The sequence below is a fragment of the Acinonyx jubatus genome, chromosome B3, assembly GCF_027475565.1.
Source record: "Acinonyx jubatus isolate Ajub_Pintada_27869175 chromosome B3, VMU_Ajub_asm_v1.0, whole genome shotgun sequence".
In the NCBI taxonomy this organism is placed as follows: Eukaryota; Metazoa; Chordata; class Mammalia; order Carnivora; family Felidae; genus Acinonyx; species Acinonyx jubatus.
The window spans coordinates 100,186,033-100,207,532 of record NC_069386.1 but is presented as its reverse complement, the minus strand read 5'-3'; the positions used below and the strand labels follow the sequence as shown (position 1 = coordinate 100,207,532).

The 21,500-nt window shown below is 38.7% G+C and overlaps 1 protein-coding gene across 6 annotated transcripts in view; it reads left to right on the top strand.

The window, feature by feature from the left end:
• Nucleotides 1-21,500, top strand: part of GCH1 (GTP cyclohydrolase 1) — a 140,633-nt gene that overhangs the window by 17,819 nt on the left and 101,314 nt on the right. For all 6 annotated transcript variants that reach the window (XM_053224473.1, XM_053224472.1, XM_053224474.1 and 3 more), the window contains exons 2-3: nucleotides 9,022-9,131; nucleotides 11,763-11,818. In XM_053224473.1, coding sequence (XP_053080448.1) covers nucleotides 9,022-9,131; nucleotides 11,763-11,818 — 166 coding nt within the window. The remainder of the gene's footprint in view (nucleotides 1-9,021; nucleotides 9,132-11,762; nucleotides 11,819-21,500) is intronic.

Here is a 21,500-nt window from a genome sequence, read left to right as displayed (position 1 = left end):
GACCAGAAGGAAGTTCTTAGGCTTGGAGGCTTGGATAACTTTGGGAGTTAATAATGTATAGGATTGATAGCCTTGAGTTTTATCCTTAAAAAAAATCTGAATAGTTTAAAACAGGTGCTTTTCCCTACCTCAGTACTGAAAGCCACTAGCCAGTACCTTTGCGCATCTCAAAAGGTGACTGACCAGTAGGAGTGGGTGGATGACTTGTGTTGTAATTTGGCATTGATTTCCAACATCCCTAGAGTTGTACAAGCCAAGAACCTGGGAGTCCTGTTAAATTCCTTCTCCAAAAACCATTCTCTTACCTGTGGCGATCCTGTAGCCCAGGTCACAGTCCATACAAAGTCCAAATGAGAACTTGGGTCTCTGGACTTTTAAACTTCATCTTTTCTAATTTACTGTTATGCTTTTTGAACCACTGCGTGTATGTGGTTTTCTAGGGGCCAGTTAAGTAATGGTGTTTAGGTAGAGCAATTTGTGTACTTCTATTTTCTTATTTCAGTACTTCAATATCTTATAAATAAACTACAACAAACACTGTTGTAATTAGGAAAAAGTCTTGGTTATGTTATCATGTGAGAACATGCCCTCAGCAACAGACATTATGTTCATGACAAGCCCAGCTAAGAGGATGGGAACAGCTTTCCAGGATTGCATTTGGCAAATAAAGGAGGCACATGAAGGGGTGCCTGGGTGGCTCAGTCAGTTGAGCATCCAACTTCAGCTTAGGTCATGATCTCGTGGTTGGTGAGTTTGAGCCCCACATGGGGCTCTGTGCTGACACCTCAGAGCCTGGAGCCTGCTTTGGATTCTATGTCTCCCTCTCTCTCTGTTCCTCCCCTGCTCATGCTCTGTCTCTCTCTCTCTCTCAAAAATAAAGATTGAAAAAAAAAGGATGCATATCAGTACTATTTTTAACGCAACCAGTACATTTATTTCAATAGCCTTGGCTACATTTTTTTTTTTTACAGTTTTATTGAGAAAAAAGTTGGCATGCAACATTGTGTAAATTCAAGGTGTACAACGTGTTGGTTTAATACACGTGTATATTGGAATGTGATTACCACCATAGGTAGGTAATATTTCCATCACATCACAAAATCACTGTTTCTTTTTTGTGATGAAAACATTTAAGATCTACTGTCTTAGCAACTTTCAAGTATGTAATACAGTATCGTTAACTGTAATCAAAAAGGTGTGCATTAAAAAAGGAAATGCTCTGTGGGGTGCCTGGGTGACTGTCAGTTAAGTGTCTGACTTTGGCTCAGGTCACGATCTCACGGTTTATGAGTTTAGGCCCTGCATCAGGCTGTCTGCTGTCAGCACAGAGCCTGCTTAGGATCATCTGTCCCTTCTCTTCTCTCTCTCGCTCTCTCAAAAATAAATAAACTTAAAAAAAAAAAAACTTAAAAAAATACTGTGCATTAAATCCCCAGAATTTATTCATCTTTAACTGGAAGTATGTATTCTTTGACCAACATCTCCCCATCTTTCCCACCCTCCCAGCCCCTTATAACCATTATTTTACTCTCTGTTTCTAAGAGGTTGGCTTTTTTTAGATTCTATATATAAGTGACAGCATACAATATTTGTTTTTCTCTGACTTATTTCACTTAGCATAATGCTTTCAAGATCCATCCATGTTGTCTTGGCTATATTTTATTTTTTAATTTTTATTCATTTATTAACTTATTGAAGCTTATTTATTTTGAGAGAGAGAGGGAGAGAGAGAATCCCAAGCAGGCTCCACACTTAAGCACAGAATCCCATGCTGGGCTTGATCCCACGAATTGTGAGATCATGACCTGAGCCAAAGTTAAGAGTCTGACACTCAACCAACTGAGCCATCCAGGTGCTCCTATTTATTTTCTAAGATATTACGTAATCCTTGCACCTACTATGGGTCTCAAACTTAACAACCATGAGATCAAGAGTCACATGCTCTAGTGACAGAGTCAGCCGGGAGCCCCTTGGCTATATTTTAATTGCTTACAAGCAGCATGGGAATTTATCTCTGCCAGGGATGACAGAAATGAAAATTTGCAAAATAACCAAACTTTTACTTTCTCTGCAATGCATTGGATCTTTCCTGCTGACAAATTCGCAGTTTATGAAATAAGTTCACAGAGCATATCAGAGCTGTGCCACAGCTCTGCCTACTCCAGATGGTATGAATGGTTGTCTAAAGTCATCTTAGTTTCCACCTATGTCAGTCTGTGGAATGTTTGAGTTCATGCTTATTTCGGCCAAGTTTTACAAATGTTCGCTCTATCTTGTTAAGCTCAAGAAGCTATGCGTGTTGGAAGTGCTAACAAGAGGTGCACCATCATGATGGAAATGAAGGCAGAGAGGGTGATTTTCTTCCGTCTTTTAATTTAACATTGCCCTTACTTGTAGGACAAATTTTTCAAACAGGAGTAGAATGCAAAATGTTATAATGCCACACTGAAGGCAGAAGAAGTCTTTGTTTTAAATTTTTTTTTTTAACTTTTATTTATTTTTGAGACAGAGACAGAGCATGAACAGGGGAGGGTCAGAGAGAGGGAGACACAGAATCTGAAACAGGCTCCAGGCTCTGAGCTGTCAGCACAGAGCCCGACGCGGGGCTCGAACTCACAGCCCTCACGGACTGCGAGATCATGACCTGAGCTGAAGTTGGCCGCTTAACCGACTGAGCCACCCAGGTGCCCCAAGAAGTCTTTGTTTTAATTGCAGAGTGTGATCAAGGGAAGTTTCTGGAGTTTGCAGTGTTACATGAAGTAGGCTCGGTCTTTCCTGTGTAATGCCACTCTAGCATCAGAACTTCTATGCAAAGGTAACTTCAGGGTTTTTGCTTTTTTTCCCCCCCCAGGAAAAAAACCCAGAACACCAGCATGTACATGAACAACGCAATTAAAACAATTTTAAACATTTTTTAAAACGTTTATTTATTTTTGAGAGAGAGAGAGCATAAGCAGGGGAGGGGCAGAGAGAGAGGGAAAGAGAGAGAGAATCCCAAGCAGGCTCTGCACCATCAGCACGGAGCCTGATGTGAGCTCACACTTGTACCCTGTGAGATCATGACCTGAGCTGAAACCCAGAGTCAGACATTTAACCGACTGAGCCACCCAGGTGCTCTCCAAATTTTTTTAATTAATGAAATGCGTCAAATATATAAGAAAAAGGACAAAGAATTAGTTTAACCGACATTCATCTGGTTTTAATAAATATTAACATTTTGCTATAATTGCTTTGGAAGATACAGATAAGTTTCATAGATACCTCTTTCTGATCCTGTTCCCCTCCCTCACAGAGTTAACCGCTATCCTGAATTTGATCTCTACTCTCATGCCTATTTTTGTACTTTTATTTCATATGTATGTCCATAAACAACATGTGGTTTTTGCTTCCACTTCATTTAAAGGATATTACTGTGTGTATCCGCTATTGCCTCTAATACTTGCTTTTTTCACTGGACATTGTTTCAGGAAATAATAAATTCAGCTTAGATTCACTGACTTTCATGGCTGGGCCATATTTTATTACATCACTCTACACAGATTGTGTAATCATTCTTCTGATGTCCATTTAAATCCCTAATTTTGCTATTACCAATAATGCTGCAATAATATTTTTTCTGTTCCCTTGGCCACATCAGTATTTTTGGAGTCCTTTCTTTGAAATCTGTCTTAAGGAAGTAAATCACAGGGTAGAGACTGACATATTAATTGGATAAAATGGAAAATTTGCGTTTAATTCTGGCTCTGTGAATGGCATATAGGGTACTGTGCTGAAACTTCATAAAGTCTTAAGCTACAATGCCTGCCTCCAAGGTTGGGAGAAATTACAGACATAACGGTGGTACCAGGAGGTATATGACGTAAGTGCCCAATGCTGGTTGAGACAGCTCTGATGTTGAGGGGTTTGGGCCAGTAATTCAGACCTTTCTCCACTAAGTCAGGGTGGCTCTTAGCCCCTTAAGTTGATTTAATTCCAGCCAAGAGCAAGGAAACTTTTCCTGCCTTATTAGTTGTCACTGTGTTTTGCTGTCTTAGTTCTAAAGTCAGTAGGCAGATAGGTTGCCTGGGTGACTCAGTTGGTTCAGTGTCTGACTCTTGATTTCAGCTCAGATCATGATCTCACCATTTGTGGGTTCGAGCCCCACATCAGCCTCTGTGCTGAGAGCGCAGAGCCTACTTTGGATTCTCTCTCTCCCTCTCATTCCGCCCCTCCCCTGCTCATGCTCTCGCTCTCAAAATAAACCGAAAAACAATTTTTTCTAATAAATCGGTAGGCAGACCCCATTCTCTTTCTTATCTGTTAGGGTACATTCAATGTTCCAAGCCTTCTTCCATTGTCTATTAATGCTGTTCTCCAGGAAGCTGCATCAGGTGTGAAATTCTGGCTTCCTCAGAGATCTCTAAATTTTAGTGCTGATCACCAAACATCCTAGATAATGCTAATTCCTATTACCATTCGTTAAAAAGAAATTCCATTAGATAGAATTTTTCTTTTGTGGGGAATCTCTCCCAGAGGTTTCCTGTTACTCCTACCCCCTTTCACCATGGCAGAAGCAGTTCTGTGTTTCTTATATTGCTATGTTTGAGTAGGAGCATTTTGAAGGTGTGAAGATTCTGTGTAGCAGCACAAAACATGAATACAACTTTAATACAGGGGCTCTTGGGGTGCCTGGGTGGCTCAGTGGGTTAAGTGTCAGACTTCAGCTCAGGTCATGATCTCACAGTTCGTGAGTTCAAGCCCCACGTCAGGCTCTGTGCTGACAGTTCAGAGCCTGGGATCTGCTTTGGATTCTGTATCTCCTTCTCTCTCTTCCCCACCCCCACTTCCACTCTGTCTCTCTCTGCCTTTCAAAAATGAATAAACATTTAGATAAAAAATCTACAAAAAAATACAGGGGCTCTCAAAGTATGGTTCCCAGACCAGGAGAATTAGCATCTTCTGGGAACTTGTTAGAAATGTCAATTCTCATTCCCACCCAGACCTACTAAATCAGAAATTCTGGGACTGGGGTCCAGTGATTTGTGTTTTGACAAGCCCCCTGGGGGAGTCTGAGAAGCACCCTGCTTCCGAGGGTGCTTAAACAGGTACATGGGCTCCTATTGTGGACCTGACTAACTGTACTTTCAGGAAGGGATTAACTACTTAAGGGATGGCTGCCCAGCAGGGTTATTTGTTGTCATTGCTTAATCATTAATGACACGAGCAAGGTATACCTTTACATTTTTCTTTGTGTGGTATTGTAATAGACAAACCTTCAACTTTTGGAGGCCCCTTCAGTTTTCTTTGTTGGTTATGACCAAGAGTAGGAAACAGAATGCCATAAATCCTTGTTTCCAGGGTTACCTTCTTGCTGCTGATAACAGGCAGGAAATTAAAACAATCTGTGATAGTGTTTTGTTCTTATTAGCCACAGATGGTAGCTTTCAGATATGTTGGAGCAAAACATAAATAAATATAGCAGGGAAACTTCATTATTGAAGAAAAATGATTCAGCTAGGTCAAGTTTATAGTCTGGGTTCACTTTCACGAAATGGGATATAGGCAACATAATATTGTTCCATTACCACAAACCATTAAGATTTATGGGGGTCACTGGGTTTTTTTCTTTTTGGCTTAATTTTAAGTATGTAAAACATTTACATGATTTCAAAGTCAACTATGTAACAAATCATATTTAAAGATGTCTCACTTCTATCCATATCCCTTCTCTCCTGCTTTCTTAGTCCTTTATGCATAATCATTTTTATTAGTTTTTTGATTTATTCTCCTAGTGTTTCTTTTTGAAGATAAGCATATATATGTTTATATCTCCCCCATTCCACTTTCTTTACACAAAAGGTTGCATGTTATTCTATATTCTTTTAAGATTATTTTAAAAAGTTAGCTCTACTAAGGGATAACTTAAATTCAATAAAATTCAACAACTTCATGTGTACAATTTGAATTTTGACAAATACATACAGTTGTGCAACCACCAGTACAATGAAGGTATAGACTCTTTCCATCACCCAAAAAGGTTTTCTTCTACCCTTTTGCAGCCAATCCTCTCACCCCTCTGGTCCCTGCTAAACCATCTGTCTGCTTTCTCTAACTATACTTCTCTTTCCTAGAATTTCATATATACTTTTTTTGTGTGAATGTATATGACTTCTTTCACTATGTATATAATTCTTTGAAGATTCAGCCATATTAGTACATATATAAGTAGTTATTCTATTTTATTGCAGAATAGTGCTCTATTGTTTATACATTCCAGTTGATGGGCATTGTCCTATTGCTTTTTTTTCCTTTTTATTTTGAAGTGACATTAGACTTACCAGAATACTTACAAAGATGGTACAGAGAGTTTCTATATACCATTGCCCCAGCTTCCTCAAATGTTAACCTCTCCTATGGCCCATGGTATAGTTATCATTTCTTAAGAAATTAATATTGGGGGGGAGCCTGGGTGGCTCAGTTGGTTAAATGTCCGACCCTTGATTTTGGCTCAGCTCATGATCTCACAGGACATGGGTTCGAGCCCCACGTCCAGCTCTGTGCTGAAGTGCGGAGCCTGCTTGGGTTCCTCTCTCACCCTCTCTCTCTGCCCCTCCCCAGCTTACGCTCTCACACACTGTCAAAAATAAATAAACTTTAAAAATATTTAACAAATTAATATTGGTACAATACTATAAACTATAGACTTTGTGTGGATTTTAGTTTTTCCAGTGCATTTAGTCTTCACGTTTCTTTAGTCTCCTCTAATCTGTGACAATTCAGTCTTTCCATCTCTCTGTTTTTTTTTTTTTTTTAATGTTTATTATTTTGAGAGAGAGAAAGTGTGAATGAGCAGGGGAGGGGCAGAGAGAGAGGAAGAGAGAGAATCCCAAGCAAGTTCCATGCTCAGTGCCTTGCCAATGCAGGGCTTGATCCCATGAACCATGAGATCATGACCTGAGCCAAAATCAAGAGTCATTTGCTCAACCAGCTGAGCCACCCACACACTGCCTTACCCCCCTGTCATTTTAAAAGAGTGCTTGTTGAGGTATTTTGCAGAATGTCCCTCAGTTTGTCTAGTAATTAGACTACAGTCACACACTTCGGGGGAAGAACACCACAGAGGTGATGTGCCCTTTTCATATTTTACCAGAAGCTACATGTTATTACTATGTCTTATTACGGGTAGAGTTAAACTGGATCACTTGGTTTGCCAGGTTTCCTCGGTGTAAAGTTACTATTTTTTCCTTTTCTGTAGTCTGTCTCCTAGAAGCAAATTATTGCTTTTTAAATTCTGATGTATATTAGTGTGCATGGGACACATAGTTTAGCCACTCCCTCAACCGTAATTATAGTAACAGTAATAACAGCAACTACTACTTAATCCACCTGCGTACTTCTAAAAACATGTGGATTATCTCATTTAATGCTCAGGATACTCCTAAAAATGTAGATACTTTTTTCATGTCCATTTTACAGCTTAGAAGACTGAGGCAAAGAATAGTCTTTCCAAGGTCCAACAGCTACTTAGTAATGGACCCAGACACTAACTTAGCCTAACTTGAGGACCAACTTTTAACATGTGCCGTATGGTAGTTGTCACAACTTAGAATGGGGATGCTCTCATTCTTTGTCAGAGAAAATGAATGCTTGTTTGATAATTCTTTTGTTCTTTAAGAAATAACTTTGTTTTACTTTCAGGGTTTTCTTGTATGACTAAGGATTTTAATAAGCTATGCATGGCAGTAATATTACTTAAAAATCTTGGAGAAATCCAGGATACTTTGGGGAGCACTCAGGGCCTATTTTTAGACTTCTTCCAGAAATATGACTGTAGGTTAGGGCAGAGTATTCAGAATAGAAAACTGTTTTTGGCGAAGTATTTACTTCAAGGATGACACTGATCCTTTTCTTCCGTGGATTTTTATCAGCCTCTCCTACCAGGGGTGTTGTGTTTGTCTGTGTGTGTCTAAACCCTGCATATTCACGTTTGTTGACCACGCTAATGACTTTTCCACTCCACAATCAAATGTGTCTCTGAATAGCCTGACTCAGGGGATGATAACTGTGGTTCGGTGATGACTCAATATCTGTGAGCCTCTATTCTAGCAACAACGGAGCCACTGAAGGTCAGGCTGTGTGGGTGGACGTTTGCACTTCCCTGTGACTCACACTGCAGCCTGGCTTTCTGAGGGGAGATTAACTGTAGGTGGCTGCAAAACTCTATTCACCTCCTCCCCGCTCCGTCTCATCGTCTCATCGTACTATGTAGATGGGTATCCCCGGATCCTTGAAATCCTACGGCTTGGAGTCTTGAATGTATGTAGGCTGCCATGATGTCCAGCTATCAGTGCACGTTTAAAAAATAAAGTTTTATGTTTTTAAATGTCTGTTGTATGCCTGGCCATATGTGCCAGAGTCCAGAGGTCAAAAGCTAATCTGGGCAGGCATATACATAAAAATTAATAGCATTTAGTTCCTTAGGGAAAAATGTAACTGCTTAGAATAAGTCTTGTGCTTGCATTCAAGAATTAGTAAATTTTATGAGTAAACAAGTATTTGGGGGATAGATAATGTCGAGTTTATGGGTGTTGAGATCTGGCCTCAGAGGTTAGATGGCTAAGGACTTCTGGCCTCAGAAGTCAGATAAGGTTTTCTACACATCCACTATAGAGAAAGTGTTAGGTACAAGAAAATATAAAGAAGAAAAGGAAAGCAGCTCCCTTTCGTCACCAGAACTTTTGTTTTGCATATTTCTCCCTTTCTCCTTTTCTCATGCAGCAGACACATTTGTTTGTAATCCTGCATTTGTTATGTAATATTATATAGTTAAGGGTTGTTTTCATCATTTAAAGAAAAAGACTGCTAATTTGGTGGGAAAAAAATAACTAGTTTTAACGCGTTTTTCCTTAACATTTTAGTTAGGATTAACATTTTGTCTTTGTTGACTGTCAATCTCTGTTTAACCGTGAAGATTGTTAGTTTTTCTACTCTGAATCTTTCTGTAAAATTGGAAATGTTACTAAAGCAAGCCTCTGATTTCAGATGTCCTAAATGATGCTATATTTGATGAAGATCATGATGAGATGGTGATTGTGAAGGACATAGATATGTTTTCCATGTGTGAACATCATCTGGTTCCATTTGTTGGAAAGGTAAGGGTTTTTTCTGTTTCCTGTTAATTTTAAAATATAACAAAAATTTTTAAATTAGGATTATTATCTTTAAAATCATCACCTGCTAATTCCTAATATCCCAGATATGTAGAATTACACATAGACATTTACTCTTTATCAACCTGACTAATCTAATAATTTGAAATTAACAAAACAAAAACCAAGTAGCTGAAGGTCCTCAGGGTAAATATTTCATAGTAAGTACCATGGTATTGGTTAAAATAATGAGATAAAGTTGCCTTTTTTTTTTTTTAAGGTAGCTGCAGCAGACTCTGAAAACCTTTGCTTTTTATTTTGACTAAATAATGTTTGATCCAAGATGTACTTTTGCGTAATATGGCATGAGCAGCAATGATTGCAGAATTTCTTATGGCAGAGGTCATAGTATTAGTAGACTTTGTTTCTAACTCTTTCTGTATTAGGAACAGTGAATCTAATGCAAGCTGCTTAATATTGTCTAGCTTGTTGCACTTAAGCATACCTTTGAAACCGTGGATGTAGGACCAAAAGTAGTCCTGTCCTCTCTCTCCCATTATAATTTTATTTTATTTTGACTTTTTATTAATAGTTTTTAAACAGAAGACTTAGCAAATAGTGTTATGAATACCTGTATACCCATCACCTAAATTTAATGTGTTAACATTTGCTTCACATTTTTTTGTTAAAATATTTCATTTCGGGGGCACCTGGGTGGCTCAGTCAGTTGAGTATACGACTCTTGATTTTGGCTCAGGTCAGGATCCCAGGGTCCTGGGATCAAGCTCCGTGTGGGGCTCTACACCAAGTGTGAAGCCTGCTTGGGATTCATGTGTGCGTGTGTGCACGCGCGCGCTCTCTCTCTCTCTCTCTCTCTCTCTTTCTCTCTCTCTCTTTCTCTTTTTCCTCCTCCCCTCCTCCCCTCCTATCCCCTCCTCCCCTCCTCCCCTCCTATCCCCTCCTCCCCTCCTCCCCTCCTCCCCTCCCTTTGCCCCTCCCCTGCTCTCCAGTGTGCCTGCACTTAAGGGCTCAGGATTTTCAAGAAGGAGGGAACCTTTGAGCTTATCTTACTACCTTTTATTGTAAGTGAGGAATTTGGGCCCAGAAAGCATAGGCTTTGTCCAAGAAGACGGAGGAAGTTAGTGATTTGGGCTGGGGCTAGACTTAGGAACTTGATCTGTGCTCAGCCTCTCACTATATCCTCTTACCTTCTGCTATGATTATCTCTGTGTTTGTGTTCTTGCTAACTTTTAAAAAAATCTGTTGTTCAGCAGTGTTTCTCTAAAATCAACATTGAAATGACTTAAGATCTTCAGAAAGATCAAAAGTAGTACAAACAATAAATTATAGCTCTGCATATAAGTATAAAATTTCAAGTGGTACAGAAGATCTTAGCTCTGTGGGAAACTTTCAACTCTCTAATTTTTCTTTGAAATAGTCAGTTCAGGTGCTACTTTACTTTCTCCTTCTGCTGACCAGGAAGGTGATGAATTGGTATTCTTAAATTCCCAAAGCACAGTGCTAATAGATGAAAAATCACTAATTACTACTATATCCATTATTCACATGTACAGTAGATATTAATTAGGTGAGCAAATGCAACAAACGCTAGCAAACCATGATGCAAATGAATCTATACTTCTATATTAGGTTAATTGATTGCCTACAAATGGCCGTTTACTTATTAGCCTTTTGTAGAACTAATGTGTTCCCGTAATTTAATACTTGGCTCAAAGAGAGGTAACATGGACATATTAGATGTTAGTCAGTGACTTTTAAGATTACGGAATTGGCTTGGCCTCATAGTAGGTGCTATAAGAACTTAGATCTTAAGGTCCAGGTTTTGACAAGTCACATTTGTAGCTGTGTCCTTTATCTCCCATCAGGAAGATAGTATTCTCCAGCAGCTTAGAGATGGGGCCACTAACCATGACAAAGGACATGGAGACCCTCTTTCTGTGCAGTGGGGTGGGACTTTTAAGGCCACTATGATGTGTGGAATGTCAGTGTTCACAGTTACAGTTTGGGCCATTTAAAGGAAGCTTTCCTGGCTACATTTTAATGTTGCTATAGGATAATTTGCACTGTCTTGAGAGAATGTCCTCTCAATAGAAGAAATACTGGAAGAATTGTATCAAGAGTTTAACTTCACCAGGAAATATCAAGACTGTATTTCAAATTTGTCATTTCATTAATAGTCATTCATATATTTTCCTTTTCCTGCACATCTGTAATTTTCTAAATGCTTTTGTTAGTCCTTCATTTTCTAAGTCTTAAAGCTTCTAGATTTTTTAAGTTTATTTATTTATTTTGAGAGAGAGAGAGAAAGAATGAATGAGCGGAGGAGGGGCAGAGAGGGACGGTGAAAGAGAATTCTAAGCAGACTCCATGCTCAGTGCAGAGCCTGACGTGGGGCTCGATCTCATGACTTTGAAATCATGACCTGAGCTGAAATCAAGAGTTGGATACTTAACCAACTAATCACCCAGGTGCCCCAAAACTTCTAGATTTTTTAAAGAGACATTTTCATCGTGTTGAATTACATAATACATATACTGTCTTCTATTTCCTTATTTTGTTACAAAGAAGCACTGGATTTTCAACTAACTCGTGATTTCTGTCTCTTCTTTGAAGGTTCATATTGGCTATCTTCCTAACAAGCAAGTCCTTGGCCTTAGCAAACTTGCGAGGTAAGTATGACTATGTGGTGAGTAGGAAAACAGATTTGTAGGACCTGCCCTTATATGGCTAGAATCTCATAAGGCTTGCTTTCTTGACTGGTGTGGATCTAACTTGGAAGTCACATTACAACATAAAATTTATAGTCACAGAGACAAGCGTATTTGGAGGACCTGAGACACAAATCCCTTTTATTCTCACCCATCACTGCCTTTCTCCCCCACCTTCCACAACTCTTCCCACTGGCACATCTTTGAAGTCTTAGTTCATACCTTTCTCTGTAGAGCCTGGAAAGGACCAGGATGCATTCAGTCCAGCCCCCCATGTTTAAGGGTGGTTTGCTAACAGTGGGTGGCGGGGAGGGGAGAGGAAACCTGAGCAGGAGTCTAATTCCACTGCACTGTTTTCAGACTTTTAATCATACTACCATTTGGGGTCTTCTGCACCTGAGTATTTGTGGGCATCTTCTGGGGTCCTGCAGGGCCATCCATTCACTTCTGGTTTGATACCTCTGCAGGCACAAAACTGTGCTGTGCCTTCCTTGGCTTTCTCAGCAATATTCCAAAAATAATACCTACTCTCCTCTCTGTTTCTCTTTTCTACTACAGTCTTATTTTCCCTTCTTTATCCTGTGGGTTCATGCCTTTTAAAAAATTCCTTTGCTACTATTTTTATTTGGGCTTTAGGAAGGAGAGGTAATATACAAGTACTGTCATCTATGTTTAAAAATCAACCTGACGATTGGTGTTCATGTATCTCTGATAGCTCAGCAACCAGTATTTTATTGCCCCTAAATATTCTTCTTTGTAATTTCTTTGTATGGAGTTAGTGAGTCCTGGGTATGGAGGAATGCTGGGAGGTGTGGTTGTGTGTGTGTTGGGAGAGAATTAAGGACAAAATGAGGTAATAGGCGATGAACATACAGTCAGGTGCCCCCCTCCCCCAAACCAAGCTAAGTTTGGATAATTTGAGATTATAGTGACCATATCAAAATTGGAATAGGGGTGCCTGGGTGGCTCAGTCAGTTAAACATCTGACTCTTGATTTCAGCTTAGGTCATAATCTCACAGTTCGTGGGTTTGAGCCCTACGTTGGGCTCTGTGCTAACAGGGCAGAACCTGCTTGGGATTCTCTCTCTCCCTCTCTCTCTGCCCCTCCCCACCTCTTTCTCTCTCTATCTCAAAATAAGTAAACATTAAAAAATTTGGAATAAATGAATCTTTGTGACCAAACTAACTATATATACTGTGACTCTGATGTATTCCTGCTGCTTTTCCGCTTAGACAATGGGATTCATCACAATCCTGAAATGGTGGTCCAGATCTTTTTCAATTCTGTGTTGGAATCTGTAAAAACCACGCTAGCAATCTGACAGCTGCTCTACACAGCTGTTCTTTTTACTTTGTTTTCTCTTCCACTTTCTTACTCATTCCTCTTGGGATTAAGGAGAAAGTAGGTAGAAGAGAGAAATTTAACTTCCCTGGTTTCTGACCTCATTCCTGCTTAGCACTCTCCATCAGACAGGGCTACTTGGTACCATGAAAAGATGTTATTATGTCATAGCTGTAACTGCTTCACTACAGTAAGGCTCTTAACACAAATCCAGAAACATCTTGCCACCTTTCAGTGATCTGTACCCAGTGGCAGTACCGAGGGGTGGGTGGATGTTGGTGGTAATGGGAGGGGGCAAATAATCCTACTTTAATTTCTATTAGCAGCCCCCTCCCTAGTAACTTACTCCCAAATAATAAAGTCATGTCAACTGTGAAAGAAGTGTCTGTACTAAAATTGGTTATTCTTACTGTTTGATAAGCCACAGTCTAAGTAAAATCAGCTTAGTTTCTGTGCAAACCTAGCTGCAGGCCCAGTCTGCTGGCACCCTCCCTTTCAGCAAGACTGCCAACCCTATGCCTTTCCTACATAGAAACTTGGGCACTGCTGACGCTGTGTTACTTCCTTTCCTAGTGAAATGGAAAGATCTCAAATAATTAAGCTTTTAGGAAATAATACAAAGAAGTTAATGATTAGCATGGGGTTCGTCTTTACACTAATAGGATTAAACTTAAGGGAAAAAAAGGAACATGAAACTAAAGAACAGAGTGTATGTTACTTTCAGATATTTGTAAAGAAAAATTTGATTGAAGTGTTTATTAAACAGGAAAGAAAGCTAAGATTTTTATCCAGTTTATTTCTTATAAGAAGTGGAATATTTAGGGAATGAAGAGTCATAAAGAAAGCTGAATGTCTTAGCAAAACTTCACTGCTCATTTTAATCTTGTATGTGAAGTTTGTTATATGCTTGCCTTTAAACGAATGACCTTTTAGTGCCAGGGAAGTCAAATATCAAACAGTAAAGCCTTAAGTAACAAGAAAATGCCAGAAGTGAGTTGATCTGGTTTAACTCTAGTAGAATTCTAGAGTAAATGTAGTTTGAATAGAAATTCCTTTTGTTGGGGCGCCTGGCTAGCTCAGTTGGTAGAGCCTGCCACTCTTGATCTTGGGGTTGTGAGTTTGAGCCCTGTGTTGGGTGTAGAGATTACTTAAAAATAAAATCTTAACAACAACAAAAAAAGAATTAATTTTGTTGCTAAATATCCATTGAACATGTATTCATTTTCTTGCCTTAGAATAACTGAGTGAACATAGTTAAATCTTGAATATAGAATTGAAGTGCCTCAGGTTAGCTGTGGTTCATCTATTTATTGAGTATCTACTGTGAAAGGGTGCTGTGTCAGCCATGATGACTGCTAGAGAGAAGTGGGACACAACCACCGCCCTCACGGAGGGTGGGCAATATGAGGCAGCAGGTACCACAGAAATGCCCGGTTTGGAGCTCTGAGTTCAGAGGAGCCAAGATGACTGTGGCCTGGCAGGATTAAGGAGACCCAGAGGTGGAAAGCTGAGCAGAATTTTAAGGGAAGAGGGGCCCCTGGGTGGCTCAGTTGGTTGAGTGTCGGACTTTGGCTCAGGTCATGATCTCGAGGTTTGTGGATTTTGAGCCCCACATCCGGCTGTGCACTGACAGCTCAGAGACTGGAGTTTGTTTCAGATTCTATGTCTGCTTCTCTCTCTGCCCCTCCCCCGCTCACGCTCTGTCCCTGTCTCTCAAAAATAAAATAAATGTTGAAAAAAATTAAGAAAGAAAGACCCAGAGGTGGAAACTGAGCAGAATTTTAAGGGAAGAGGGGCCCCTGGGTGGCTCAGCCGGTTATGCATCTGACTTCATCTCAGGTCATGATCTCAGGGTTCGTGAGTTCAAGCCCCACATTGGGCTCTGTGCTGTCTTCAGATCCTCTGCCCCACTCTCTCTCTGCCCCTCCCCTGCTTACATTCTCTCAAAAATAAATAAGACATTTAAAAAAAATCCTAAAGGGAAGAGAAATTCCTTTGGGTATGGTAAATGCGTAAGCAGAGGCAAGTCGATAGAGAGATTAACTGACAGAAGTAAGAGATGTAGGCAGGGATGACTGCAAGATCGTCAGAAAGGTAGGGTGGGCATTAGATTACAAGAAGGACATTATTTTTTCCTTTTTTCTCTATTATAAATGTTTATTTTGGGAGAGCATGAGCAGAGGAGAGAGAGAGAGAGGAAGAGAGAAGCCCAAGCAGACTACACGCTGTCAGCTGTCAGTGCAGAGCCTGAGGCGGGCCTTTACCTGACAAACCAGGAGATGGTGACCAGAGCAGAAATCAAGAGTCAGATGCCCAACTGACTGAGCCACCCAGGCGCCCCTCTCTCTATTATAAAAATAACATACTTACCAGTTAAGCTTAAATACAAATGAGTGAGTAAAGGGAAAGCTTTCCTTTCTATTTCCATTACTCAAAGTTAAAACTAGAACATTTCTTGTGTCTTGGCTAGAGATTGTCCTTCCAGAAAATTTCTATGCAAACACAAACATATATCACTTTAAGACTAGCAAAACAAAACAAAACAAAAAAGGGAGAGATCATACCCTACATTCTGTACTACAACTTGTGTTTTTTGTTTGTATTTTTAATTTTTTTAAGTAATCCCAAGGTGGGGGGGTGGGGTGGGGCTTGAACTCACATACCTGAGATCAAGGTCAGTCACATGCTCTACTGACTGAGCCAGCCAGGTACCCCTTTGTGTTTTTGTTTTTGTTTTAATTAAAAAACCTTGAAGTCCTTTGGACACCTTTTAGTCCAGAAAGTCTGACTCTCTTTTAATGGCTACATAGTATTTCTTTAATTGTTTAATATAATTCATTTAATCAGTCTTTGGTAGAGAGTTTACAGTTTAAGACTGTTGTCAAAAGAGGAGGGCACCTGTTGGGATGAGCACTGGGTGTTGTATGGAAACCAATTTGACAATAAATTTCATATTTTAAAAAAAAGTAGAAAAAATGCTTTGGTGAACATGTTTTGTATAGTGTAAATTACCGAAATTAAATTTTTGGGTTCAGGGTAGCCAAATTTTTGCTATTACTAAATTGTTCTCTAAAAAAGAGCGTATCAATTTATACTCTAATAATGGGTCAAAGGGTGTGTGTGTTTCTCCACTTTTGCCAACACTGAGTTTCATCACACTTTTAAAAAAAATTTTTTTTAATGTTTATTTATTTTTGAGAGAGAGAGAGAGACAGAGAGTGACAGCAAGGGAGAGGCAGAGAGAGAAAGGGAGACACAGAATCTGAAGCAGGCTCCAGGCTCCGAGCTGTCAGCACAGAGCCTGACTCAGGGCTTGAACTCACAAACCATGAGATCATGACCTGAGCCAAAGTCAGCAATCTAACTAACTAAGCCACCCAGGCGCCCCTCATCACACTTTTCAATCTTTGCCAAACTGATAAGTGGGATAGGGTACTTATTGTTTTAATTTGCAATTTTAAAACTTGCATTTTTTTAATAGAGTTTGAATCTTTATAGAAACTGCCTTCTCTTAGTTAGCCTTTGCTAATTTTTCCATTGGATTGCTTATCTTTTTATTACTGATTTGTATGAGCTCTTTGAATGTTAAACCAGTTAGGTCAGGTGTTGCAAATAATTTTTCCAGGTTTGTCATTTTTCTTCTGATTTTGTTCGATAATATCATTTTTCCATAAAGAAGTTTAAAATTTTTATGTAGTCATAAACTCATGTTTTTGGGTTATTTTTATGGCCTTATTTTTATATTTAAATCTTCACTCCATCTGGAATGTATTTTGGTGCAAGGAGTGAGAAGGAATCCATCCATTGCTGTTGTATGCTCACTGACCTCCTACAGCACCCCCACTTCCCTCCTGTTACCATGCTGCCTTCTTGCTATCCTTGCTGCCACTCTGTTGGGCCTTGCATATGTTCTTCTTGGATTATAAAACCCTGAACTCCTCCTTGCCTCTAATCTCTCTGCATCCTTAAATCTGCTCTCATACACTATTAGGATGTACTTTCTAAAGTGTGGATTTGATGTAGCTCCCCATAGCTTTTAAGATAAAGTTCAAACTCCTTACTTTAGCTGGCAAGTCCCACTGTGATCCAGCTCTACCCTCTGCTGCTTTTTTTGCTCTTTGCTCTAGCCATGGTTGAGAATTTGCAGTCTGGTGACAAGTCAAGTTATATGAAGGCATCAAAAATACTGTTAAGATTTGCAAGGGTTAAATTATACCATCTACCTGCAAAGGTGTCACCAGGTTACTTTCCCAGTTGTCATAGGAGGAGGAAGAGGAGAGAAAGCATAATGCAACACAGGAAACAGGACCTAACACAGATTTTATAAGTACCTAATCATGCCCCCCTTTATTTAAAAAAAATTACAGAGATGCCTGTGTGGTTCAGTTGGTTAAGTGTCTGACTCTTGATTTTGGCTCAGGTCATGATCCCAGGGTCTTGGGATTGAGCCCCTCATTGGAAGTGCAGAGCCTGCCTGAGATTTTCTCTCTCCTTTCCTCTGCCCCTCCCCCACTCATGCTCACTCTCTCTAAAAAAAAAAAAGAATTACAAAAGCTGAAAATGCAAACTTTGTCAAAGGAGACAAGGTGGGTCCTCTTATATTGAAGTTTGCATAATAAAAGTGGTCATGAATCTTTTTTTGTCAAATGGGTTCAAAACAGAACAGGAGCTAGATGAAATACACAGAGAAACTGACAAACTCCAAAGAAGTGAGTGGGAACACCAATTACCTCTCAATGTTTGATTGAGATGTACAAAAAAGGAAATATACAAAGCAGAGTAATAGGATTTTGGTCAAAAACTAGCTGTAACTTAAATGAATAGACTATTGTGTAATAAGAAACTATATATTAATAAATTATTTTTAAAAACCAACTATTTGGAAGTTAAATTCCTTTGATGTGATAGAAAATCATAATGATACAAACACTGTATGTCAGTGTGTGCAATTCAAAGTAAAAAACTGCATTTTGAAATTAATACCAATCCTCTTCAAACTCTTCTAAAAAATAGAATAGGAGGGAATACTTTCAAATTCATTTCTCAAGGCCAGCATTAAACCTGATATTGAAACAGAAAATTATACAAGAAAACTATAAGCCAATATCCCTGACAAACATAGATATAAAAATTCTCAGCAAAATACCAGCAAACTGAATTGAACAATACATTAAAAGGATCATACACTCTGATCCAGGGGGATTTATTCCAGGCATACAAGGATGTTTCAACGTATGCAGTGATAAACCACATTAACAAAATGAAGTATACATCATATGGTAATCTCAACAGATGTAGAAAAACATTTGACAAAATTCATCCATCTGTGATGAAAACTCTCAACAAACTGGATATAAAGGCAATGTGCCTCAACATAATAAAGGCCATGTATGAGAAGCCCATAGCTAATTTCATAGTCAATGAGGAAAAGCTGTCAGCTAATATCAGGAACAACACAAGAACACCTGGATACCCTATTTCACCACTTTAATTCAATGTAGCATCAGAAATACTAGCCAGAGCAATACAACAAGAAAAAAGCATCAAGGTCAGAAAGGAAGAGACAAAACTGTCTCTATTTGCAGATGACATGATATTATATATAGAAAACCCTAAAGGAGCACCTGGGTGGCTCAGTCAGTTGAGTATCCAACTCTTGATTTCGGCTCAGGTCATGATCTCATGGTTCGTGGGATTGAGCCCCATGTGGGGCTCGGTGCTAACAGCATGGTGCCTGCTTGGGATTCTCTCCCTCTCTCTCTCTCTCTCTCTGCCCCTCCCTCATACATACTCCACACAATCTCACTGTCTCTGAAAATAAATAAATTTAAGAAAAAACCCTTAAGACTCCATCAAAAACCTGTTAGAACTAATAAATTATAAAGGATACAAATTAATATCCAGAAGTCAGTGTGTTTCTATATGTTAACAAACTGTCCAAGAAATTAAGAAAACAATCCTATTTACAATTGCACCAATACCTAGGAATAAATTTTATCAAAGAGGTGATATATCTGTACACTGAAAACTATAAGACATTAATGAGAGAAACTGAAGAAGATACAAATAAATATCTCATGTTATTGGATTAAAAGAATTAATATTGTTAAAATGTCCATGCTACCTAAAATAATCTACAGGTTCAATGCAATCCCTTTCAAAATTCCAACAGCATTTTCACAGAAATAGAAAAAATGATCCTAAAATTTGTATGGAACCACAAAGGACCCTGAATAGTCAAAGCCATCTTGAGAAAGAACAAAAAAGCTGGAGGTATCACACTTTATGATTTTTAAACTAAATTACAAAGCTATAAAATCAAACCAGAATGGCAACGGCATATAAACAGACATATAGGCCAAAGGTATGGAATAGAGAGCTCAGAAATAAACCCACGCATATATGACCAGTTTATGACAAAGGAGCAAGGAATGGAGAAAGGATAGTCTCTTCAACAAATGGTATTGGGGGGGCACCTGGCTGGCTCAGTAGGTAGAGTGTGTGATTCTTCATCTTGGGTTCATGAGCTTGAGCTCCATGTTGGGTGCAGAAATTACTAAAAAAAAAAATCAATGAACTTTAAAAAATGGTGTTAGGAAAACTGGATACCTTTCTTATACCATACATAAAAATCCACTCAAAACGGATTGAACATAAGACCTAAAACCATAAAATAGAAGAAAACATGAGGGTAAGCTCCTTGACAATGGTTTTGGTGATGATTTTCTGGAAAAGTAAAAGCAACAAAATAAAAAATAAGTGGGACTGCATCAAACTAAAAGACTTCTGCATAGCAAAGGAAACCATGAAAAAGCAACCTACAGAATGGGAGAAAATATTTCCAAGTTACATAACTGGTAAGGGGTTAATGTGCAAAAAAATATAAAGAACTCCTACAACACAATAGCAAAGAAACAATCCAATTTTTAACAATGGGCAAATGAACTGAAAAGACATTTCTCCAAAGAAGTTATACATATGGCCAACAGATAAGTGAAAGGTGCTCAATTTCACTAATCATTAGGGAAATGCAAATCAAAACCACAATGACATATCACCTCATATCTGTTAGCATGGCTACAGAATTATAAAAAAGATATAAGTATTGGTGGGACTGTGGAGAAAAGGGAATCCTTGTACTTTCTTGGTGGGAATGTAAACTGGTGCAGCCTCTATGGAAAACAGTATGGAGATTTTTCAAAAAATTAAAAATAGAACTAGCATATGATTCAGCAATCCTACTTGTGGGTATATATCCAAAGGAAATAAAGATAGGATATTGAAGAGATATATGTACTCCAGTGTTCATTGTTCTTACTGGGGGAAAAAAAAAGATAAATATGTGAGGTGATGGGTGTATTAATTGACTAGATGGGATTTTTCCACAGTGCATCATATATCAAATCACAGTCTACACTTTAAATATCTTACATACACTTGTAAATATCTTTATAATTTTTATGTCAATTATACCTCAGTAAAGATGAAAATTTTAAAAACCTGCACTTTGGAGATAAATTTTTAGCCACAAATGCTTTCATTATTAAACAAGAAACACTACAGGGGCGCCTGGGTGGCTCAGTGGGTTGAGCGACTGACTTCGGCTCAAGTCATGATCTCACAGCTTGTGAGTGTGAGCCCCAGGTCGGGCTCTGTGCTGACAGCTTGGAGCCTGGAGCCTGCTTCGGATTCTGTGTCTCCCTCTCCCTCTGCCCCTAACCTACTTGCATTCTGTCTCTGTCTCTCTCAAAAATAAATAAACATTAAAAAAAATTTTTTTTAAAGAAACACTACAAGTAAATTAAGCATCCAATTTTTTTTTTTAAAGAAATTGTAAAGCAAGCTTAATAGAACAAATGGGAAAGAAGAAAGTCAAATGATTAAATTAGAAAATTAAAAAAGAATAGAAAACATAAACCCAAAAGATCATACATCGTAGATTGCTTAGAAGTCTGAGAGGAGAAAGATTTATACCTAGAAATGAGAGGCTATGTAACTAAAGTATGTTTTAGAAACTTTACATCTTAATAAGTTAAAAAAAAAAAAGATGGAGAAGGGAATGAACCAAGAATTGGAAAACTTATATAGACTAGTAACCATTAGAAAAAGTCAAAGTAATGTGAGTTGGGTGGGAGGGAAAGGAGTGGATGGTCAATTTAATAGGCAACTTCCAAGTAACCACTAATTCCAATGTTGCATAAATTATTCAGGTAAACCTGAAAAGCTATACAATTAATTTGATAAAGCTACCTATTCCTGGTAAAAGTCTGATAAAGCTAGCATTTAAAAAGATTATAGACT